This window comes from Triturus cristatus, chromosome 1_1, assembly GCF_964204655.1.
Source record: "Triturus cristatus chromosome 1_1, aTriCri1.1, whole genome shotgun sequence".
Taxonomy (NCBI): domain Eukaryota; kingdom Metazoa; phylum Chordata; class Amphibia; order Caudata; family Salamandridae; genus Triturus; species Triturus cristatus.
In genome coordinates this window covers 1116847105-1116870370 of record NC_140579.1, presented here as the reverse complement: position 1 = coordinate 1116870370, position 23266 = coordinate 1116847105, and the positions used below count along the sequence as shown (strand labels likewise).

At 43.8% G+C, this 23266-nt stretch overlaps 1 protein-coding gene across 1 annotated transcript in view; it reads left to right on the top strand.

The window, feature by feature from the left end:
- Positions 1–8531: 8531 nt before the first annotated feature.
- Positions 8532–23266, top strand: part of PIK3C2B (phosphatidylinositol-4-phosphate 3-kinase catalytic subunit type 2 beta) — a 692267-nt gene continuing 677532 nt past the window's right edge. The window contains exon 1 of the mRNA XM_085647698.1: positions 8532–9440. Coding sequence (XP_085503824.1) covers positions 8532–9440 — 909 coding nt within the window. The remainder of the gene's footprint in view (positions 9441–23266) is intronic.

The window sequence follows — 23266 nt, the reverse complement described above, 5'->3', positions numbered from 1 at the left end:
ATCACACCATGCAGGGCAGGTGGACACCTCAACAAAAGTTACTCCACATCAACCATCTGGCGTTACTAGCCATATTCTTAGCCCTAAAATCCTTTCAAAGACATATATCAGGCAAGGCAGTCCTAGTCCGCACAGACAACATGACAGCACACACTCTCCGCAGCTCTCTCAGCTAGCACAGAGCGTATGGAGATGGGCCATACCCCAAAAAATCTTTCTCCTAGCCCAACATGTCCCAGGAGTCCAAAACACTATGGCCGATCTGCTGAGCAGACAAACACAACAGATCCACGAGTGGGAACTCCATCCGCAAGTTCTTCACCCGTACTTTCAACTGTGGGGGCAGCCACAGATAGACCTCTTCGCCACCCACGAAAACGCCAAATGCCCAAGCGTCGCCGCCAGGTATCCACACCCATTGTCCAAAGGCAATGTGATATGGATGAACTGGTCAGGCAAATTTGCGTACGCTTTTCCGCCTCTCCCACTCATTCCATTAGTGGTGCGCAAACTACAGCAACACTCCCTAACTCTCATCCTAGTTGCTCCCACTTGGGCCAGACAACCGTGGTACACCACATTGCTGGAACTATCAGTAGTACCGCACCAAAAGTTACACCTCTCTCCATGCCTCTTAACCCAGAACCATGGAGAGATCAAACACCCGGACCCAGCTCAGCTCAACCTTGCGATCTGGCTCCTGAAATCCTAGAATTCGGTTATCTAAATCTTCCCCCAGACTGTATGAACGTCATTAGAGAAGCTAGTCGACCTACCACTAGAGCTTGCTACGCAGCCAAGTGGAAACGTTTTGTGATCTATTGTCACAACAATAACTTCAATCCCCTAGATGTGTCCATTCAAGACATCATAGGCTATTTACTACACCTACAAAGATGCAATCTAGCCTACACATCTATTAGACTGCACCTTGCAGCCATAGCAGCTTATCTACAAAACAGGCAACATCTATCACTCTTTAGAGTACCTGCCATAAAAGCCTTCATGGAAGGCCTCAAAAGAATAATTCCCCCCAGAGTGCCACCCTCACCTGTGTGGAACCTAAACATCGTTCTCACAAGACTAATGGGGCCTCCCTTTGAACCTCTACACAAATGTGAACTTCAATTCCTAACATGGAAAACAGCTTTTCTTGTAACCATGACTTCCCTCAGAAGGGTCAGTGAGATACAAGCACTCACCATTCAAGAACATTTTCTGCAAATGCACCATAACAAGGTTGTTCTCCGTACTAATCCAAAATTCCTCCCTAAAGTCATTTCTCCCTTTCACCTAAACCAATCTGTGGAACTACCCGTATTCTTCTCGCAGCCACAGACCGTTGCAGAAAGAGCTCTCCACACATTAGATGTCAAACGAGCCTTGCTCTACTACATCGAGAGAACACAACCCTTTCGTAAGACCAAACAACTGTTCGTGTCTTTCTCACCACCACACAAAGGCAACCCCATCTCCAAATCTGGGATAGCTAGGTGGATTGTCAAATGCATACAGATTTGCTACCACAAAGCAAAACAAACGCTATCTGTTCCCCCTAAAGCCCACTCTACACGTAAGATAGGGGCTTCCATGGCATTCTTAGGGAACATCCCCTTAGATGATATCTGCAAAGCAGCCACATGGTCAACACCGCACACTTTCACTAAACACTATTGTGTAGATGTGCAAACTAAGCAACAAGCTAGTGTGGGCCAGGCTGTACTCAAAACATTGTTTCAAACCACTGCAACAGATACTGGTGGTCGCCGCTAGGAGCGAGGACTGCTATATAATCTATGCACAGTGTGTAATCTGCAGCTCATATGCCTCGAATGGCAAATGCTACTTACCAGTATGCATCTGTTCTTGGTATGTAGAGCTGCAGATCTACATACGCCCACCCGCCCCCCCGGCTACCTTTATCTGTTCCAGTTTATATTATTTAGATACAACACACATGGGCATCTTCACTGCTATTACTACGCTCCATCATTGCCTTGCTGGCGAAAAACAATCTGACGATGGAGCTGAAGCCCATGCGCAATACGATCCAAAGAAGGAGTCTCATAGCTCGTGACTTCCAAAGACTTTCCAAGAGGAAAAACAACTGCAAACATCCGGGCCCAACACCAGATGGCGATCTATGCACAGTGTGTAGATCTGCAGCTCTACATGCCAAGAACTGTGGCATACTGGTAAGTAGCATTTGCCTTCCAGGCGGAAGTGCGTGATTGATGGGGCTGCTGGGAATAGAATGTGAGTGACGGTTCCCATGGCAGAAGGCGCTTTATAGCGCAGCAGTGGCACTCGGTCACGAGGAAGGCTAGAGCGCCCCCCAACTCATGTTTGTAGCAGTGCAGCAGGTTCTTCGAAGAAGTACAGATCACTTAAACGTTGAAGTACATGGTTAGGACAATGGGGTCCACCATTAGCAAACAAAAGATCTGATCAAATTCTAGGGTATTGTCTTCACAGTATTCAGACAGAAGAGAAAGTTTCAAAGCAATGTTAGTCCAGGAGGTGTCGGTGACCCTGCCTTTGGATTAGAGGTGCCCACCGCAGCTCTAAGAGGGCTGTATCCAGGCCACGCTTTCAGACTGTCTACATAAGATCACCGGCGTACAATGATGATAAATCAAAATCATTAAAAAAAAAAAAAAAGCATTTGCAATGCAATAGGTCTCGCATTACTAAAGTTTGAGCTGCTGGCATTGCTAATAATAATGCAACACCATTAGCTCAAACATTCAGTAATGCAAGACCTATTGCATTGCAAATGCTTGTTCAAGCTTAGAGCAGGCAAACCAGTACTACCTAACCGGGAGAAGGGACTTGTAGGAGTCCACTGCTTGAATCATCTGTATTTTTGAGAATGCTTGTGTCAGTTATTCAGTTTTTTGTCAGAAGTTAGGCAAAATTGCTTGCATAAGGTATAAATGAATACCATGCAGCTGCTTTAGAGATCTCCTCCGGCACCCAGTGAGTGTCCCTTCACCGGCCCAGTGACAGTGAAACTATTTTCAGAGTCAGGGTGGTGATGCATATTTTTTTGCCCATGTAATAAAAATCAGAAGTCCTGCCCTTCAAATATTGTGAAGCAGAAGTGTCACTGTGCCCGAGTCCTGTCTCCTGTGTATTATCCCCCGTAATGAAGTCTGGTGTGGTGTCTTTCTTCAATATGTTGCCAGTCACCTTCTCATTCTTCTCACTATTTCTGGATTCCTTTTACACTTAATATTGCTCTCTTACATTATCTCCACTCCTATTCCTCATATCACCGCCACTCTTCACAAGATGGTTCCATTTGATGTCCAGTTGCATATGTGATGTGTTTAGTTGCCCCTGTGTATGAACACCCAGCTCCAAATCTAAGATGGTTGCTCCTTCGCAGCTCATTCGCTATTGCAGCAGCTTTATTCCCCCTCCACCACCAGATGTTTCTCGCTCTCAGGACATCAGGTTGGAAGTAGGAGACACATGATTTTACCTGGGGAATGGCATAAGAGGCACGGAAGGAGAGCAATTGGTGGTCAGTACAGGATAATTCTTGCTGAGAAGCTGAAAGGAAACTTCTCTGTTCCACACAAGAGCTACAGAGTCGGGCTGCACAGATGCGACCTCCTTCGCTAAATATCTACTAGTGAGAGACCACCCAGAGTCCTAAACTAGGAGTAACAATGTAGCTGTACTCTGAACTGAGACATGGTCCTTACATTAGATCCTGCTTGCAGGGATTGCGCTTGAGGGATGTCTGGTGGCAGGTTCCACCAAAACAAAAACAAAAAAAACATGATGCCTGCCTGAGGTTCTGGGAAGGTTTAAGGGTCAACTAATGTGTGCTTATCCTCCCTTTAATGGAAATCCAACCACTTCCGGCACGAGGGGCTCCTCTGCCCTCTGACTACCCAAACATCTCACAAGTCAGAGAGGTCCTTCACAGCGTCTACACCGTGCTAGGCCTCTAAGAACGCTTTCTTTGGCCTTCCTGACCCAAGGTGCCCTGCTAAGTGGACCTCGTGTAACTCTGTCAACAGGCACGTCCTACGGCGTTATGGAACCATCAGGATGTGGTTGATCTCTGGTTCAAGGGGGAAAGGATAAGAGTACAACAGAACCACAACCAAGAACAACACGAAACACCCATCAGCCTCAGTCTAGGCACGTGTTCAGGTCTTTTCTAGGGGATCACCCTATTTGTGCCAGGGTTGCCACCTCATCGGTAGTTTACTGGCATGACCAAACATATTTGTCAAGGTTGGTAGAAACTAATGAGAAAATCGCAAAGATAGGTATTTTTTAAGTTTTAAAAATAATCATAAAATGCTACTATGAGAAGGAATCTCTTTAAACATATCTTTAGAGCGATCTCAATTATCTATAAATTAGTTTGTTTGCGCAAACGGAGATAGAATAGCCACATTCTAATGAAAGAACAAAACTCCATGGGATTTTAGACCAATCTCATGTTTTACAGTGTTTAGAACAAAAGTAATCTATTTAGTCAGTCCAAAAAATGGAATTAAATGGACCTGGTGTTCAGGTGACAGCGCCTGCCCTTCAGAACCTCAGACATGAATAAATGGTCAATCTTTGTCTGAGGAACGCAACGCTGCTGTGCTCTGGTGCAGTGCAAGGAAGGTGTGGCCAAAACGGAGACAGCTGGCACCAAATGCCACGAGACAGGGCACTGAGCCCTAACTGACAAGATAACAGCGCAGGGTGTATCACCTGCACCACGTGCACCTGCTGCTGGAAGGAGGGGGGGTGAGAGCATCGCCTCTAACCGGTGCACCTGCTGTGAGGAAGAGAAGAGGGCAAACAACTACATCCTGAATACCTGCCGACAGGTGACGGGCAGGCAACCGCCCCACATGCTGTCACCAAGGTGGCTCCAATGTTCCCCAAAAGCATCAGATCAAGTACCATTGTTGGGCGCCAGCCATTGGTTGGGTATAGTCTGGGAGAATGTGTGTCCCCTCCAGCCTGCTCGCCTTCTGCCAGTTGAGATCCTGCCTGCAGCCAGGGAGAGCCAGCAGGTGCCTCCTTGGGGAATGATGGTGGAGGAAGGGGTGGGCAGGGCTAAACTCCGCTGCCTCCTGCTTTTGATAGTTTTAGAAAAGATGGAGAGGCGGCATGTCGCTGGACAGTGAGTTGTGCAGTGTTTTATGTGTATGTTTTGGATTCCTCAATCCTCCTTTTCTAGCCTTCTCCATTTTTAGGTCTCGCCTGGCGTTAGCAGTGCGCATGTGCTGTTCTCGCCATGCGAGGACTTCTTGGAATCAATGCGGTTTCCGAATCTGTGTGTCAGCTCCACATCCAAATTAGATTGGCATGTGTCGTTTCATCACTTATTATTCCAATCCGACTTTGCTGTTTGTCCCGGACGGTTTGTAGCCCCTCCTGGTTGCCACCTTGTCCTTGTTAGGTCACGCCCAGCAGAATTGGATCTCTTACTGGCGGCGTGACACAGTAGGCTTAATATTAACTTGCTGCACTTTTTTTTTTAAAAACCATCGCATGCGTTTCTGTGTGGAATGGTATTGTATGCTTGTACCCTACTTTGTTTTTTATTATTACGCTACTTTGTTGTTATATTGTTGTTACGCTACTTTTGGACTACTTTGTAAGTATATGCTTGGTGCTCAGTGAGACACACCACTCCCAGACGGCATGCCCGAGGCACTTTATATTTCATTATGGCGGCCGCAGGGTGACTTTTACTTTGGCAAACCCTGTTGCAGGCAGGACACGCTGAGTGAGACACAACACGTCCAGACGGCATGCCCGAGGCGCTTTATATTTCATTATGGCGGCCATACGGCTCGCAGGGTAACTTTTATTTTGGCAAACCCTGCTGCAGGCAGACACGCTGAGTGAGACACACCACTTCCAGATAGCATGTCCGAGGCGCTTTATATTTCATTATGGCGGCCGCAGGGTGACTTTCAGTTTGGCAAACCCTGTTGCTGGCAGGACACGCTCAGTGAGACACACCACTCCCAGACGGCATGCCCGAGGCGCTTTTATCTTTCATTATGATCCGCCGGGGTCATAACTCTGGTTGATTGTCTCTAAAGATAAGCATTTATGGTATTTACTAAAAATAAAGGCCCGGGATAGAGGGGATTCTTTCTCTGTTAGAATTTGGGGGTCCCGTTGTTTCTGCAAGCACCCGCCTGTCACAGAGGGTAATTGCTGGGATTCTGTGGGAGTGCTGTAAACACAACGTCTCGATGGATGAGCTGAATATGCCCATCAGGTCTGGGAAATGTTATGCTTATAGTCGGTGAATGACTCCCTGGGCCTGCTCTCTGCTCTGCTGGCACCAGGCAGCTTTTCTATGAAATTAAGCGAAAGGACGCAGCGTGATAGTGGCTGAACACTGGTCCATATGCCCTGCCATCTTAGCATGTATAGCTCCTAGAAACACGCAATGCAGCTGCTTAGGTGTTTTTTTTTTATTTTAAAACAAAATGCAATGCATCTTGAATAAATACAAGTAAAGAACATTTCCGTTCCCCCAAGGTTTTGGCCAGAATCATCAAAATTCGAGAGATATTTTCCTTGAGGGTGACAGCACAGTGTAAAGACATAATTCTTAGCTTTAATAGGACATGGGTCATGTTCAGGGAATGAAAGGGTGGGGTCAGGACGCTGCCCCTGAAAAATGTGAGTTGAAATATGTTCACATTTTGAACGGCGGCACACACAGCAATGAAGCTATATTTGTTTTCTCTCTTTCTTATGTGAGGCGTTTTGCATAGCTAACGAACAGCACATGAGTAGCAGGCTGCAGAGCCAATCAGCGGCACAGTAAGCATGCTGCAGTACTGCAGCGACAGCATGCATGTTGCTGAGCTGCCCTAGTTACGCGGTAGAATGACCAACAGCACAGCTGTGGTAGGCATTACATGGATGGTAAACAGCACTGCAGTGTTATGGGCCACAAAGCTCACCGCCAGAGGCCACACGAAAGCCAAGTGCTTTCACTGGTCTGCCAGAACTAATTTTTTCGTGTAGGGTTCCGGTGTGACGTCATGTAGAGTTTGTTTATTAGTCATGTTTGTCTGTGAGGAAGGCATCCCATTTAGCATTACTAGCCAACTGTACACCATGTAGAAAGCTTCTGGCCTTGGACGAGGGAAAGGGTAATTCAAAACTTAAAATAGCCCTTAATCTAAAGAGAATCCAAATTCTCATTAGAAAACCTCAGACGGTTAATTGATATTTAGAGTTCACTGTAAGCAGCACTGCCTGTGCTTCCAAAGCTAACCAGATAGCAGTGCTACCCCCTTCAAATCCCAAAATTGAGCCCCATAACCATGGCTAAGCTGCACTGCTGCCTCAAAAACATCACCAAAGCGGCAGAGGCCTCATACATTCTTTCTAAAACAACAGCGACACCCAAGTACTGACCAAAGCATTACCAAAATTATTTAGTGTATATTTGTGATATGTGCATATATTTGCATATATTTGCTCTCCCCTCCCTCGCCCCTTTCGACTGCCTCATGCTATTGTAATCCTCACTGTACGAAATTAACACACACACTATTCTTCTGTTCATTCACCTCACAAATCTGAAACACTGCTCTTTTCCTACTAACGCTATGCTTTAAACTACACAGCTAACAAAACAATTCTAACTACATACAACTACAACATATCACAAATATACACTAAATAATGCAAAGCTAGAATACAATACCATTAGCAAAGCAAATGGATTTAACTTAATCAAAGGCGAGACCTATTGCATTTTCAATGCTTGTTGTATTTTTGTTTCACTTGCTTGCCTCTTTTCCACTTACTTGTTTTCCTGAGCCCCCTCTTTGGTGATTTGTCTTGCCTTTTCTCGATTACATTTCTTTCCTGCCTTTCTCCAATCCAATTTACACTCTCCCCTCCATTTTTTCTATCACATTTTGGTCGCTTCATGAATGTCTAATGCAAAATGACTCTTCACTGGTTTTGCTGATTGCAGAACTGTTTAATGTTGGTGATAGATACCTTCTGCTTGGCGCTTTCTGTGGGCTCGCCGTGCCTGGTGCAGTGGTTGCATATTAGCAGCCAACCGCATGCTCTGCTGCTGGTAGCGACTGTTTGCAGAAAGTGCTTGGTACACTCCCTGCTAACCACCCTGACAGGCTTTTCCTCCAGACACCTTGGTGATAGGGGGGAGCGTAGGGTTAACACAATCAATAATGACCAGAGCCCAGTCCACGGTTCCTATCTTAATGCATGGCCTAGTCTAATAAATGTCTGTTGTCGAGGTTCACGTGTAAGGACTTTCTGCAGTGCTTGGTCTGTAATAAATGTCTGTTGCAGAGGTTCACTTGTAATGACTGTCTACAGTGCCCACTTAGTAGTAAATGTCTGCTGCTGAGGTGTTCATTAATGTCATTAATGTCTTCCCCTCACAGGAGGCTCCGCCTGTCTCAATACTACTGTTACTCCTAAATCCTGACGATCTCTGGCAGTAGCCACCACCCCTACACCATCCCTGGCATTGGGCTCCACCGTGGCGAGAGATGTCCGCCACCCAAGGCAGCGGAGAGCAATGGCAAACTATGAAGTCCTTGGGCATCAGTCGCAAGGAGCTGGTCCTGGCCGAAGCCCTGCAGATGGAGTACGACGCCCTGTCTCAACTCCGCCAGGACAAGCACCACCACGAGGAGGGCAGGGGTAAGCAGAATGCAGAGCATTCCCTCATCTCTTGGGATGACCCAGTCTTGGAGTACAAATCTGTGAAGACCAACTGCAAGGGAATGAAAATCACTCGAGGCCTCTCTGGTTCTGACCCCACCCTCAACAATAACTCCATGCTGGAGGGCTCCGGGCTCCTCGGCAAGGTGACGGGTAACTCTTCCAGGCTCTCAGACCCTTCATCCCAGTCCTGGGGCAAGGAGCCCTCCAGTGACTACGTGTACATCTACGATGGCCCGAGTGACAAGCACACACCCCAAGATGGCACCTCGCCTGGGAAGCTGTCACCTCCTCCTCTGCCCCCTCGCACTTCAACACTGAGTTCTTTAGAGATGAAGTGCTCCCCACCACCCGGCAGTAGCTCTCCAATACCCTACAAGAGCTCTCAACCCAAGGACATCAATGTGTACAGCTCAGAGCTGAATGGCTCTCCTGGGAAGCAGCTGGACCACCAGATCTCTGAGGAGGAAGATCTGCGGCTCATGAACTATGACGGCATCAACGATGCCATCATGAAGCTGAATCTGAAATCCACATATGATGCGGAGCTGCGACGGCAGGCCACACGGGGCTGGAAGGATAGCAAGAGTATCTTTAAGAAGGATACACCTGGGAAGCCTGTGTCACGGAGTAAGACCATGCCCCCACAAGTGCCTCCACGGACCTACACCCCTCGGTCTGCCACCCAGAAAAATGCTGTTTCAAGCAGGAACCGCAGAGTATCCGTGGACCTGGTAGGTGGCACCTGTTTTTTCTTTGGTTTTATCCAGACGGTGTCAAAAAATCATAGTGATGGTAGGATGGCTTTGTAAATGAAAAATGTTTTTTTTTTTTAAATTAGATATTTTTCCCTTATTTGGTTTAATGTTGGAAGGTGTCACAGCTGCAGCACACGTTAGTCAACTTATGAGTGTTTTTGAAAGACTGATTAAGGGCTGATATTTCTATAAGGAAAAGGGCACAAGATCATTTTAGAAAGAGAGTAAATGCTGGTATCTTGTATCGTGGACAGACACCCCAAAACCAAGTTTTTTTTGTCTCTAATTCTCTGCATCAGACACTCTTGAATTTTGAAGGCCGCCTCTGGAGGAAAGTTGTTTTTTTTAGAAAGCATATTAACTCTGCTTTTGATCACAGTGCATTCTTATATGTGGACAATATGTGTAATATATGATAGTAGTTAGCTCAGTGGCAGTATTCATGGACACAGATGTCGTACAGAGAAAAGAAACCATGTTATGGATGTTTATCCAATTTAGCAGAGCTAGAGAAAATCCTCTTGCGTATGCTGTAAATGAGGCCGCTGTAGTCCGCCTCATTAATAATCCGAAGTTACGGAGTCCGATCCAGGAGGACCGCTGAAGTCAGCCTCCGTCCATAGATAAACCTCCATAACACGGATTGTCGTGTCTCCTACATTACGGACCTTTAATATCACACAATACGCCGAAAGGACTGTCAGCCACCCTTCCCCTCTAAGGGTGCCTGGCTGGATCCCATGTGAGTACCTTCTCTGAATACATTTCCTTATGGTGTGCACTTTACACTCTGACAGTTAATTCACAAATTTTCAGGTGTCCCTCCATGTTAGGTCCTGAAGAGACCCCCTATTGATGGTGGGGTCGAAACACCATTGACACAAACCTAAGAAAGGAACCATTCCCCCGCCTCTACCATTGTACTAGAAGTCTGTTACTACCTACTGAATATTTATGTAATGGTCGTTTTTAGGTCGAGCCTATAGCAGCGTGCATGCACAGCAATAGGAATGCAACCTCTTGCAGCTGACCAGCACTTTTCACCAGCTCGTGCTTGTGGCTGTTTTTCCTGCAATATTTTGATTGGTGTTTGCGTGCGTCTTTCTTAAAAGACAGCACACAATTGGGTAAAGGCAGGTGCATGTCCCGCCTTTCCCAGCCAATGTAACCGCCCATGGCCTAAGGCTTGCGGTTGCGCGCACGGGCACCATCTGTTTTAAAATATCATGCCCAGATGCGGGCGCGATAATTGAAAACAGATTGCCTGGTGCTCGCTCTCGCGTGCAGCATTCGCAGGCTTATTCTTGCCTGCCTCCCCTCCCGTATTGTGCCTTTCACCTACTCCTCCCCGTTCACCAGTTGTGCCTTTTTGCACCACTCTCATGGGCACGCTGTTTCTCGCTTGCCCACTGCTGCTCTCGTTCCCTTTATGGGTATCTTAATCTGCGCCGAGTGAGAGCGCTACCCGTCCATGTTGTCTTTGCCCCCTGCTCCTCTCCGTTTTCTCAACTCGTAATAATTTTTTCTCTCTTTATTGAATGTTTTTTTAATTTCAGTAACAATAGGAGACGTGCGCCTCCTCTCACTCTGCTGTCAGCCTTATTTCCTCCGGCTTGTTCTTTCTCTTTATTTTGCATGTCGCCCGAGAACGAGAGAATTGTACAGGAAACATTCACGGTGAAACATTACAAAACACGTGCATTCCTGGAGTATAATCCCACATGAGGCATCAGATTTCTCAACTGACTGCAGTTTATCTCCACTCTATCATTGCCAAGATTCGCGCATAAATATGGGCCCAAGAGTGGCGCTCCCATCACTCCCAGTGCCGGCACAGCATCTTCATCTTGTTCTTTCAAGAGCCCGTCCATATCTGCCTGCAGGGAGACCCCACGCAGTCCACCATGATGATGTTCTCCAGTCACTATTGAGCTAAGAAGGGCCTGTGTCTGGCCGTCGCTGGGGAGCAGCAGCTGCAGGACAACCAACCAGTGAGTACCGGCTCACGCTTTCCTTCAGCAGTGTCGAGCAAGACCTCTGGACGTTTGCTTGCACCCAGGGGCATCTTAAGCATTTCAGGGGCCCTGGGCCACATGTATTTTGGGAGGCCCCGTTTGTAACAGTTAAATGTATGAAACCATTTCAGTAGCGGTGCGTCCATTAGGGCCCACCCGCCCGCAGCGTCGCCCGCAGCGTCGGCGTCTTTGAACTTAAGTAAACTGAATCAGTTTACTTAAGTTCAAAGAAGCAGAGGGAGAACTGACAATCATGTCAGTCAGCATGACGTCGGACCGCCCACCCCCTTCAGAGTCTGAAGGGGGTGGGCGGTCCGCGTCATGTTGACTGACATGGATTGTCAGATGGACCAGGCAGGGGCAACAGGCAGCAGCACAAGTGCGCATGATTGGGGAAGGTGAGCGAATTTTCGCTCCGTGCCCAGTCATGTGCACTCGTGTCTGCTCTGGCTTGCGCATGCCCATTAGGAGACCGAGGGTTGAGCAAAGGCTCAAACCTCGGTCTCCTAATGGGCAGGCGGGCGAGCAGTAACCGTGCCCTAAGCCGCTGCTGGCAGCGCCAGGATTGGCTGAGAGCCTGAGAGGGGCTGTAGGCACCAACGGACGGACCCGAGGCGGTGCGGACTTACTCAGCACCACAGGTAGGATAAGGATTTTTTAAAATGTATTTTAACACTCCGCCCCCACCCCTGTGCGACATCCTCCCCCTGCGACATCCTCCGCCGCCGCGACATCCTCCCCCCCCCCCGATTCCCATTACCCAAACAGCTTTTTTTGCTGGACTTTTGTGGAAATGCTTTGTGTGGGCACCACTCAATCTGCAGGGTCACTCCCTTTGCCACAGCCAGGTGCCTTGTGAAGTCATCGCAGCATGTAACCCCTGTCTTCACATGGTGTTCCGGTCTGTTGTACATTGACAGGTGTCTTGTAAGGCTATCACTCAGAATAAAGGCCCTCAGCCAGGCATAGGCGCGTGCTTTGTGATGTCATCTCTCACGGTGTAGGCCTCCTTGCCATAGGTAGGTGTTGTGTGATGTTTTTGTTTAGCGTGACTCTGCGTTATGTCATCATTTAGGGTGTTAGCCAAAGATACCTTGTGATATCATCACTCAGTGGCCTTTGAGATAATTCCTTGTCTAATGGCCTGGCCTGTGTGTGTGAATTTACGGGAAGTAGTGAGAGCCATAGAGAAATCTTCCAGGCAAAAGGTATTTTTTCTGACAGGGGGCCTGATTTACATTTCAGCGGACAGGTTGCTCTGCCACATAGAAGACGGCTATCCCGTCCGCAGCCTTACAAGTGCATTACATCCAATGTCTCTTGTAATGCGGTAGAGGGGATACCCGTCACATTTGTTACCGACTAACTCATCCGCTGAACTCGAAATCGGGGTAAAAAACATTAATAACGCAGGGCACATTAAAACACTTTTTTTTTTGTCGGTGACTCTGGAATTATATGGCAGGGGAGGAGCAAATTATGTGGCAGAGCTGACTAAATTATGGGACAAGAAAAGGCAATTATGCAGCATAATGCATCACATTTTGTGTTTGTATCCCCTCTTTAGTTTGTCATTTTTACATATTAACATTGACTGGGCAAGGTTTCCTGATATTAACACCAGTTTGTGACTCCAATACAGCAATAAGCAACATAAAGGTGGCCATTCAACCTTCTTGAAGGGCCTTCCACTGTGCAGCAAGACGTGGTTCAGTAACTTTTGATCCGTTTGAGCTAGAAACAATTGTTTTCATTAAAATCTGCAGATTAACGATTATGTGGCAAATGAGGCACATAATTAAGCAGAAAATGATGCAGCCACAAAACCTCATAATTCCAGTTGCTCTGGTTGTATTCCCATGTTTCACAATGTCAGCAGAGCCAGCATGAAAGTGATAAATTGTCTCCCAAGCCCCACCCAAAAAATATCATTTTTGCTGGAAAAATAAAAAGGCTATGGAGACCTCCATCTTGGAGCAATAAGCAGCTGCGGTTTTAGACAATCGGTGAATTAAGCTCGATCTCTTCGACGTCTATGCGGTAACCAATTCTAGACAAACGCCAACCTCCTGAAATGCGATCCACACATGTCTAAAGCCAACCCACTCACCACTGAGGTAATTAAAATCTGTTTTTATTTCATTATGGTAATTAATAAAAAGCACATGTTTCCAGAATGGCAGCAAGAGCACCGTACAAATCAACGGCATACAGCAAATAAAACAGAAAATTGTTCACAAAACTGTATTTTTACAAAAAGAAAACAGAAAATCGTAAGACTAGCTGATACATCAAATCTGAAAAAAGTACTTTTTACCGGTGAAAGGCAAGAACTGATACATAATTTAAAGATCTCAACAACAAAAAACATTTAGTTTCGGGCTCAAGCCAATTAAAGAGTAGTCAAATATCTGCCCATGGACTGCAACACTGTCACTGTCACTTTCACCTGGACACCTTTAAGATGTAGGTTGCAGCAATCAGGCATTTATAAAAGTGAGTTTTTGCTCTTAGTCCGTGTGATGCAGATTGGGGTGTACAAAATCTCCCTACTTCCACGGATAGAGTAATTTCACAGTTACACACACATACACTCATCATACACTAGGGCCCATTTCACTAACATACACTCAAATACTCTACCAGCACTGAACCTGTGGAAAGAAAACCTCCTAAACACCCCACATCTACACTGAGGTCGATAAGACCTAGTTATTGTAATTGTCCTGAGTCATAATCTAAACAATCTATACAACAATAATCAAATAGAGTACTCAATAATTGACAAGAAATATTCACCAACACCGTATTTAAAATTATGGTACTTTATCTAAAATTAGTCAAAGGAAATCAATCAGAATAAATCATTTTTTCATAATTACCTATTCTAGCTAAATGTCAGAATGGGTCATCAGGACAAGTCTCTCAGTAGAAGTCTCCCGAGTCACCGTCCTCACAGCATCGATCCTCACCAACGCAGGTTTGGGAAGAAGTGGCAAAGTGGCCTCCAACCCTCTCTAGGCTAACAATATTTATAAAGAAACTTGCAATATTATAGAAACATAAAATGTTCTACACGTCCGCCAAACCGCTGAGCAGAGCGAGCAGGAAAGGATGTAGCATCGCTACATTTGGAAAATCTCCGCTCAGAAAAAATCACAAAAATAAAAAGACAGAACAGGAACTAAAAAAATGTATCTTTCGACATCCGCATTTCCTCGGAACTAACATGATGACTTCAGAGTCCATTCAGTTTATTCATTATGGCTCCTTTGTCTTCCAAGGCTATCCAAATGTTTCTTGGAGACTCGCCCAGCACTGCTGCTGTCCTCACGGAAAATTTTAACCAGGCGAAGACTGTGGTCAGATGACTTCGACCATATTCAGCAAGGCCCTCTCATCACAAATCTCTCACTCGAGGCCAGGCTGCAAACGGCGGCCATTTTATTCTAGGCCAAAATAGACCATCTTAATTAAAAGAGACAAAAACAACGTTACCACAGCATAGTGATTAAACAGTGTCAACCCCACTAATACCCTTATGTGTATGTAATTATCTAGCTTTTGCAACACAGAAAAGCATTAATTCAAAAGCGTTTCGTGCGTTAAAATAAACAGCACTCAGCAACATGTATTTAATAAAACATGCACATTTATTAAATAGCAATACGAAAGCATTCCCACGTGTCGGTTTTCTTCTCATTAGTACATGTTGGTAAGTTTAAACATTTACACAAAACAAATAATTAGTGATTAATAATTAATAATTATAATTATGACAAATAGACAAACCAGAGCTTTAAAACCCAATAGATTTTCATCAGAAAACTCTGCTCCAGCAATCCCCCCTTTGGTGATATTATCACCAAATAAACAACCCAAAAAAAAATAATTTAGTGAAATTTAGTCCCATTTTAGGAGAATATTGGAAATGTCTTTTTCTCCTTACACAACACTACACACCAGACACTCTTTCATCATCCCTCTTTGTTTCTAAATAGACACTCTCCCTTAATTCTTCTAATTCAATTTCTTGTGGTTCTCTTTTCAACCTTTTATTTCTCTTTTCATTGTTTCTTTTAATTAATTTATTTTTCCCTCCCCTGTTTTTACAACACAAACACACCAATTTCAATATCAATAAAGCAACAATTATACAAGTTAAAGGAAACAATATCTTACCTATAATAGTACTACCTATTTTTGCAATAAAATTCTTCACAGCAACTATTTTATTAACTATTTTAGTCCAAATACTTTCAGCTTCAAGTGGTACTAATTCTTCATGCAAATCAGTAATATTTTTTATATAGACCTTCAGGTCTTTGCTTTCATCTGGAATGTAAGTGCAACAATGTTGAACTTTCAGCATTCCACAAACTCCACCCTCCTTAGCTAATAGAATATCAAGGGTAAGTCTATTTTGCATAGACATGGCACGTACGGCAATTAGTTCCGTATTCACCAAAACAAACCCTCCAGCGGTATTTGTCGATAAGCGATCCACCACTGTTGACAGTTTCCGAATCCCATAAGCATTCAAAGAAATTCCCACTGCTGGAATTAAAGCTCCAAAAATGTCACCCACTATTTCAGACCAAGTTTCCCTCTTGAAGCGCATTAGTGAATTAATATGTTCTACATCTTCTATTCTATCTATATGAAAGATCTTTGGAAAGACCAGGCCCACATAACACGTGCCATACCAATGGTCAGGCAACTTGTAATAAGCCTTGTTCCCACAAACATAATACACTCCTGGAAAAATTGTATCTTCTCCACCTCTGAAACCCCATCCTGTTGCAATGAAGTATGTATCATGACATTCACTAGTCCCAACAAAATATGTATCATATTGGGATTTCCCTCTTGTAATGCACAGCTTACCTTTCTGTGGTGCATCTAGAGCTAAAGTTGGACTAACCCCATTTCTTAATTCTTTTCCCATCTCAATGTCCCAAATTGTCTCACTCACTTTGTATTTCCCTGCCTTTTCATGCATGCTCAATCTCCTTTCCTCCACCATATTTAGGAAAGCTTTCTCCTCTTCTTCCAAACTGCAAGTTAAATTATTCTTAAAAATGTAATCTAATGTTAATTCTTCTTTCTCAATAAAAATCTCACTAAAAATGTTAGCTTCTTTAGCTGGATTCAGCTTTGTGTTCATTGGCAAGTGCCCAAAAATACTATCTTTGTTAGACATTTTATAATCTATTTTCCCTAGCAAATAAAAAACACTACTTAATACACTACAAGAAATTCCATACGTAGCTGGTAAATGGTGATAAGTAACACCCTCTGAAACGGATGCAGGTAATTGCATACAAACATAGCAATCCCTAACTTACATTGTTTTCACATATTCGTATAACAACTTTGAAAAAACATTACTAGAAAAATCATTAATTGACCTATCTTTATGCATGTAAGTATTACTAATTCTAGTTGGAACTACTTTTTGCGAACTCTTCTCCACATTTGTCTCATTCTCAGTATGTATCTCAAATGTACCTATTGTAACTCTAAATGTAACTAATAAAGCTAAAACACCCCATAGTAGCATTAATAATCCAGTACAGCAGCAGCACATTCTACACCATCTTCTTAAGAAGGCACATCTACTTTGGTTATTCTCTATGTTAGCCATTTTACTACTTTGACCTTGTCTTTTAACTTAGCCTCTTACTACTCCACTACTGAAATTTCTCAAACTTTGGATTACTTCAGACAGCTGAATTTCAGACTTTCTCCTTTTCACTTTTCCCAAGTGATTCTTTTGTTCACTCAATTTGGATATTCATCACTTTTCACTCCTTCTTCTTCAGCAACATCAAATTGTATCAGATCATCAACAACATCCTGTGCATCCGACTCTTCTCCAATGTCAGTCAGGATAACTTTTAAGATTCCAACAGATTTTTCCTTTTCCTCAACCACTTTTCTCAAGATCCCCTCCGGATTGTCTCGATTCACTGTTTCTTCTTCTCCTTCTTCAGACAGTGCCACATAAGACCATTCCGGTGATCTGTACTTTTGGTTGGGTTTTCTAATTCTCTTTATCTCCTCAGGTTCTCTTGACTCCTTTTGCTCCTTCCTCTTTACTTCGTTTTGACTCGACACCTCATTCACTTGTTCAGCTTTCGATGTATTCCCTCTTATCAGTCTGTATCTCAGCCTCTTTACTCTGTTGTTAGGCCAAAAATCTCCTCTTACAACCTTTTTCAGTCTCGTTTCTGTATTATTTCTTTCTCCAATCCAAGTTCTCTTTCTCAGAACTCGACCTTCTGTTTTTCCATTCTCACTTTCATCCGATTCTGTTTCAAATGCCTCTTGTTCTTCAGCAGTTTTCTTTCGCTCCACAGTCTTTTTCACCACTATTTGAGACTTCCCTACTTCTGTCCCTCCTCGGGTCTCCGACACGCAATCTTCTTGCTGTCTACTTGTCCCTTCACCTAGCTTGTTAAGAATGTTCCCTACACCTCCTCGGGGGTCTTCTGCAATCTGTCCCTCTCTATCTTCTTCTGACCCTACTTCTTCAGATATAATCTCAAGTGGTTCTTCAATCTCCTCCTCTTCTGATTCAGGAGTAATTTCTGTGGAACTGCTCTTTTCTTTTCTTTTTCCTCCACTGCTTTTTGGAACTTCAGGCTCTCTTACAGAATCTGATCTCCTTTCTGAGATTCTCAATGGTTCTCTTGAAACTTTTTCTGCTTCTTTTCCTGAACTTTGATTTTTTCTCACTGGTTCTGGGTCTTCATCATCACTGGAATCTGACTCTTCAAAATACTCTCTACCAGTCCCATCTTTTGGGTTTGGAACTCTCAGAGTATGACTCGCATGTACCCAGTTTTTCACACCAGCACACTTCACTGCAGTTGTCGTAGTTAGAATGACTTGTCTTGGTCTTCCCCACCTTGGAACCAAGCAATTTCGTCTTCTGTGAACTTTAATCCTTACCCAGTCTCCTGGACTCAGATCATGAGCTTGCTTCTTCTCAAGTGTGGTAGCTTCTTCTCCAATCTGGTGAAACATAGAATGAACTGCGTCAGCCAGGCCTTTACAGTAATCCAAAATCATGTCATCAGTTATTGTCATCAACTTATTGACAGGTACATATGCATGTCGCATTGCACGTCCCATTATGATTTCGTTCGGACTTAAACCAGTAGTTCTATCTGGAGTAGATCTAATAGTCATTAGCACTAGAGGCAAGACATCGGGCCATTTCATACCAGTGGCTAAACACATCTTACCAATCCTGTTCTTGATTGTGCCATTTATCTGCTCAACAACACCAGAAGCCTCTGGTCTGTATGCACAATGTAGCTTCTGCTGTATGCTTAATGCTTCACAAATCAAACTCATGAGTTCATTATAGAAGTGTCCACCTCTATCAGACTCAATCGTTACCGGAAATCCGTACCTAGGAATCAACTCTCTTAACAGTAACTTAGCCACTGTTACTCCATCATTTCTCCTAGTCGGATAGGCCTCAACCCATCTTGAAAACAAACAGACTACCACTAGTACATACCTTAGCCTGTTCACTTGGGGCATTTCAATGAAATCAATCTGCATTCTTGTAAAAGGACCTCCTTCTCTGCCTATTGTTCCCAGACTCACCACTGTCTTTTTCCCAGTGTTAAATTGCTGGCAAATCAAACATCTTTGACAGATACTTTCTGCAATTGTCCTGAACTTTGCATTGTACCAGGTTTGTTTAAAAGACCTGATCATCTCTTCCCTTCCCAAATGTCCCTGGCCATGATACATCCTTGCCATTGCTGACAGCATGGAGTTCGGCATTACTGGTCTGCCATCTCTATAGACCCAAACATGGTCTGTCTCTCTTGGGGCACAACCTGCCTTGGTCCAATCTTTCTTTTCTTCCTCCTCTGCCTCATCCTGCAACTGTTTCACTTCATCCCACGTCTCTAAGACATTAGTAAACATCACAGAACAAAAAGACATTTCACCTTCTCGTTCCCGATTAATTGATTGGTCATTTTTAGCGCAATATTGAGCAATGTCATTTGCGTATCGATTGCCAACTGTCACAAAATCATCTCCTTGTCCATGAGCAGCACATTTCACAACTGCTAATTCTTTAGGCAGTTGTATCGCCTCAAGTAATTTTCCAATCACTTCAGCATTCTTTATTGGAGTCCCACTCGACGTCAAGAAACCTCTTTGTAGCCAAAGTTGGCCAAAGTCATGCACAACTCCAAATCCATACTGACTATCAGTCATCACAGTCGTTCTCAAATCTTTCCCAATTTCACAAGCTTTTGTCAATGCCACTAATTCAGCAACTTGCGCAGATTTCACTCCTTTCAATGGTGATGCTTCCATTACCTCTGAAACTTTGCACACTGCATATGCTGCACATAGCACACCCTCATCATTCCTCAGGCATGATCCATCCACAAACAACACATGATCACTCTCATGCCAGGGAAGATCCCTTATGTCTGGTCTCGGTTTTGTACAGTAATCAAGTACATCCAAACAATTGTGATCATCTTCTGTTTTCACACCCACATTTTCAATATCCGGCAACAATGTCGCTGGATTCACATTCACACATCTCTCCAAAGTCACATTTGATGCTCCCAGAATGACTTTCTCATATTTAGTCAACCGACTATGTGACATGTATTGAGTTCTGCTTCTTGTCAAAAGAATTGCCACATTATGAGGTACGAATACCCTTACAGGATATCCCATTATGATCCCCTCACTCTGTTCTAGGCTTCTGCATGTTGCAGCCACAGATTTCAGACAACCTGGTAAACCTACAGCTACAGGGTCAAGTGTCGATGAGAAGTACGCAATAGGCCTTCTCAGTAATCCATGCTTCTGAATTAACACTGAAAGTGCACATCCATTTCTCTCACTACAGTACAATTCAAATTCCTTTTCATAGTCTGGCATACCCAAAGCAGGGGCTTCACACATTCTGCTTTTCAACTCTTCAAATGCTGCCATTTGTTCCCCATCTAGTTCCAATGGGTCTGTCATCTCACTTTTTGTCAGCTTAATCAGTGGCTTTGCTATCAGCGAGAAATTAATTATCCACTGACGACAATAACCCACCATTCCCAGGAACATTCTCACTTCCCTCTGGGTCTTTGGGGCCTTCATTCCCCTGATGATTTTGATCCTGTCATCAGTCACTTTTCTCAGACCTTTTTCAATATTATGTCCAAGATAATGCACCTCTTTCTTGCAGAATTGCAATTTGGCTGGAGATACCTTTAACCCTCCATCTGCCAGATGATTCAGTAAAGCTATAGTATCTACTTCACAAGCTTCACGTGTCTTTGATGCCACAAGTAGGTCATCAATATACTGCACTAGTACTGAGTTTTCAGGCATGATCAAACTCTCTAATGACTTTTTCAATAACTGATTGAATATCGAAGGACTCTCTGTATACCCCTGTGGGATACGACACCATGCTAAAATACGCTGGCCAAATCTAAATGCAAAAATCGGCTGGCTGTCATGATGCAATGGAATTGAAAAGAAAGCATGACACAAATCAATCACTGTATACCACTCAGCATCATGTGGAATCTGATACAAAATCACTGACGGATTTGGCACAATGGGACAACATGCCACCACAATTTGGTTAACTTTTCTCAAATCTTGTACAATCCTGAACTTCCCATTAGGCTTCTTTAGTCCCATTATCGGTGAATTACACGGACTACTCAGTAGTTCTCTCAGAACTCCCTGCTGAATCATTTTCTCAATTATAGGAGTTATTCCCTCTATTATTTCTGGTGTCATTTTGTACTGAGGAATGTTAGGATAAGTAATTCCCTCTTTCACTGAAATTTTCACAGGATCTACATTATTCATCAATCCCACATCCTCTCCAGTAAAATCCCAAACTGTCCTTTTCACTGTGTCTCTCAGCTCTTGAGGCAAATCCTCCGGATCAAACACAGCATATGCACCAATTAACTCACTCTCTCTATTTTCTAGAGTCATTCGGTACAAAACATCCTCATCTGGTGTTTCAAAAGCTATTCCATCCGGTGTACAAAAAATTGTACAATTCATTTTACATAACAAATCCCTACCTAACAGGTTCACTGGACTTGTGTCACAGACGATAAATCTGTGCATGTCTGAAAATTTCCCTATCTGTACTCTTACTGGTTCAGTAAGACGTGTCCTATTAATAGTAATTTGTGTATTGGCTACCCCAACTACTTGGATTGCTTCATCCGAGAGAGGAAGATTTCTAATATCTGTTGACCTGACAGTTGATCTTGTCGCACCTGTGTCTACCAAAAAAGTAACACTTTCTTCATTTATTTTCCCATCTACAAATGGTCCTGCCTGGTCTATTTCTAGAGTTGCACCAAGTATGCACTCTTCCTCCTCTCTTCGGCACCGTCAATAATCACCCTCAGACTCACTCCCTTCATTCTTTAACAAGTACTGTTGTACCTGGTTAGAACGCCTTGGTTTGTTTACCTGCTCATCATTGTAGAATCCCGAATCCGGATTATACTTTTGTGATCCTCTATTCTGCGGCAAGGGCGGTTTTGGCTCTTGACTCTGCTGTCTCACAACTTTCTGTTGTTGCTGCTGTTGATTATTCCCCTCGTTCTGCACCTGTTGATTTAAGGATTTTCCCTCATTATTCACTAATGGTGGATTGGTACACTCAGATCTCCAATGTCCCAGTTGGCCACAGTTGTGACATGGGAACTTTTTTTTAGCTTCCTCAAGATTCCCCTTTCCTTTCCCTGTATACCTAGGTCTATTCCCTGCATTATTTCCTGCATTATTCGCCTGTTCCATCAACTGTGCTTCCTGTCTTTCCGCAACTTTCACTTGTGCCCACATTGCTTTTTCTTTCAGCTTTCTCTGTTTTGCTTCAATTTCATCACTGAAGTATTTTGCATGTCTCAGAATCTCATCTATTTTCTTACTCTGCCAATCCACAGTATGCTCACGAATTCTTTCACCAATCTCAGGTCTCAGGCCATATACAAATCTGTATACAAAATGACTCAAATCCTTGTCACCCAGGTGTTCATCTCCACTGAATTGCTTAAACGCCAGTATCAGCCTCTCGTAAAAAGCATGAACTGATTCTTTTGCTTCCTGATGTGTTCGATCTATTTTAACCCAGTCTGTCTCTTTTGGAGGTACTTTATTTTTCAGGTATACGATCACCTGCTCATACTTTCTCATTACTTCTGGATCTGGTGCTCCTGTTCTCTGATCTCTTGGATATTCCTCAGTAGGCCAACTTACAACTATTTTACACTCAGCCCACAAGTCTGCTGGAACAATTATATCAAACAGACTATTCAGGTCAATCCACAGCACTTTTGACAATTTCACAAACCTATCTACCTGCCTATACCACTCGACGGGCTTTTCTCTCAATCGAGGGAAATCATTCGTAAATGATAAAATATCCTGTCTGGTCCATGGAACATGTACATATCCTCCTCCAGGTATTTCTCTCATAGGATAAGTATCCACTGGTTTCTCTTTTTCTCTCACAGGAAATGCTGAATAAGTCCTATCCCCTGATTCTTCTCTCTTCTTGTACCACCTATCCTTCCACTTCTCAACATCACCCCATTTTCGCAATAAAGCGATCATCTCTTTAATCTGTCCTGTTCTACCAGTACCATTCAAATTTTCAATATCTTTATCTGTGAAATCCATCCTGTAAGACTTCTGCAAAACTTTCACTTTATCAATGTCAACTCCATAGTCATTTGCTATTGCTCTTAATCTGTCATGTGT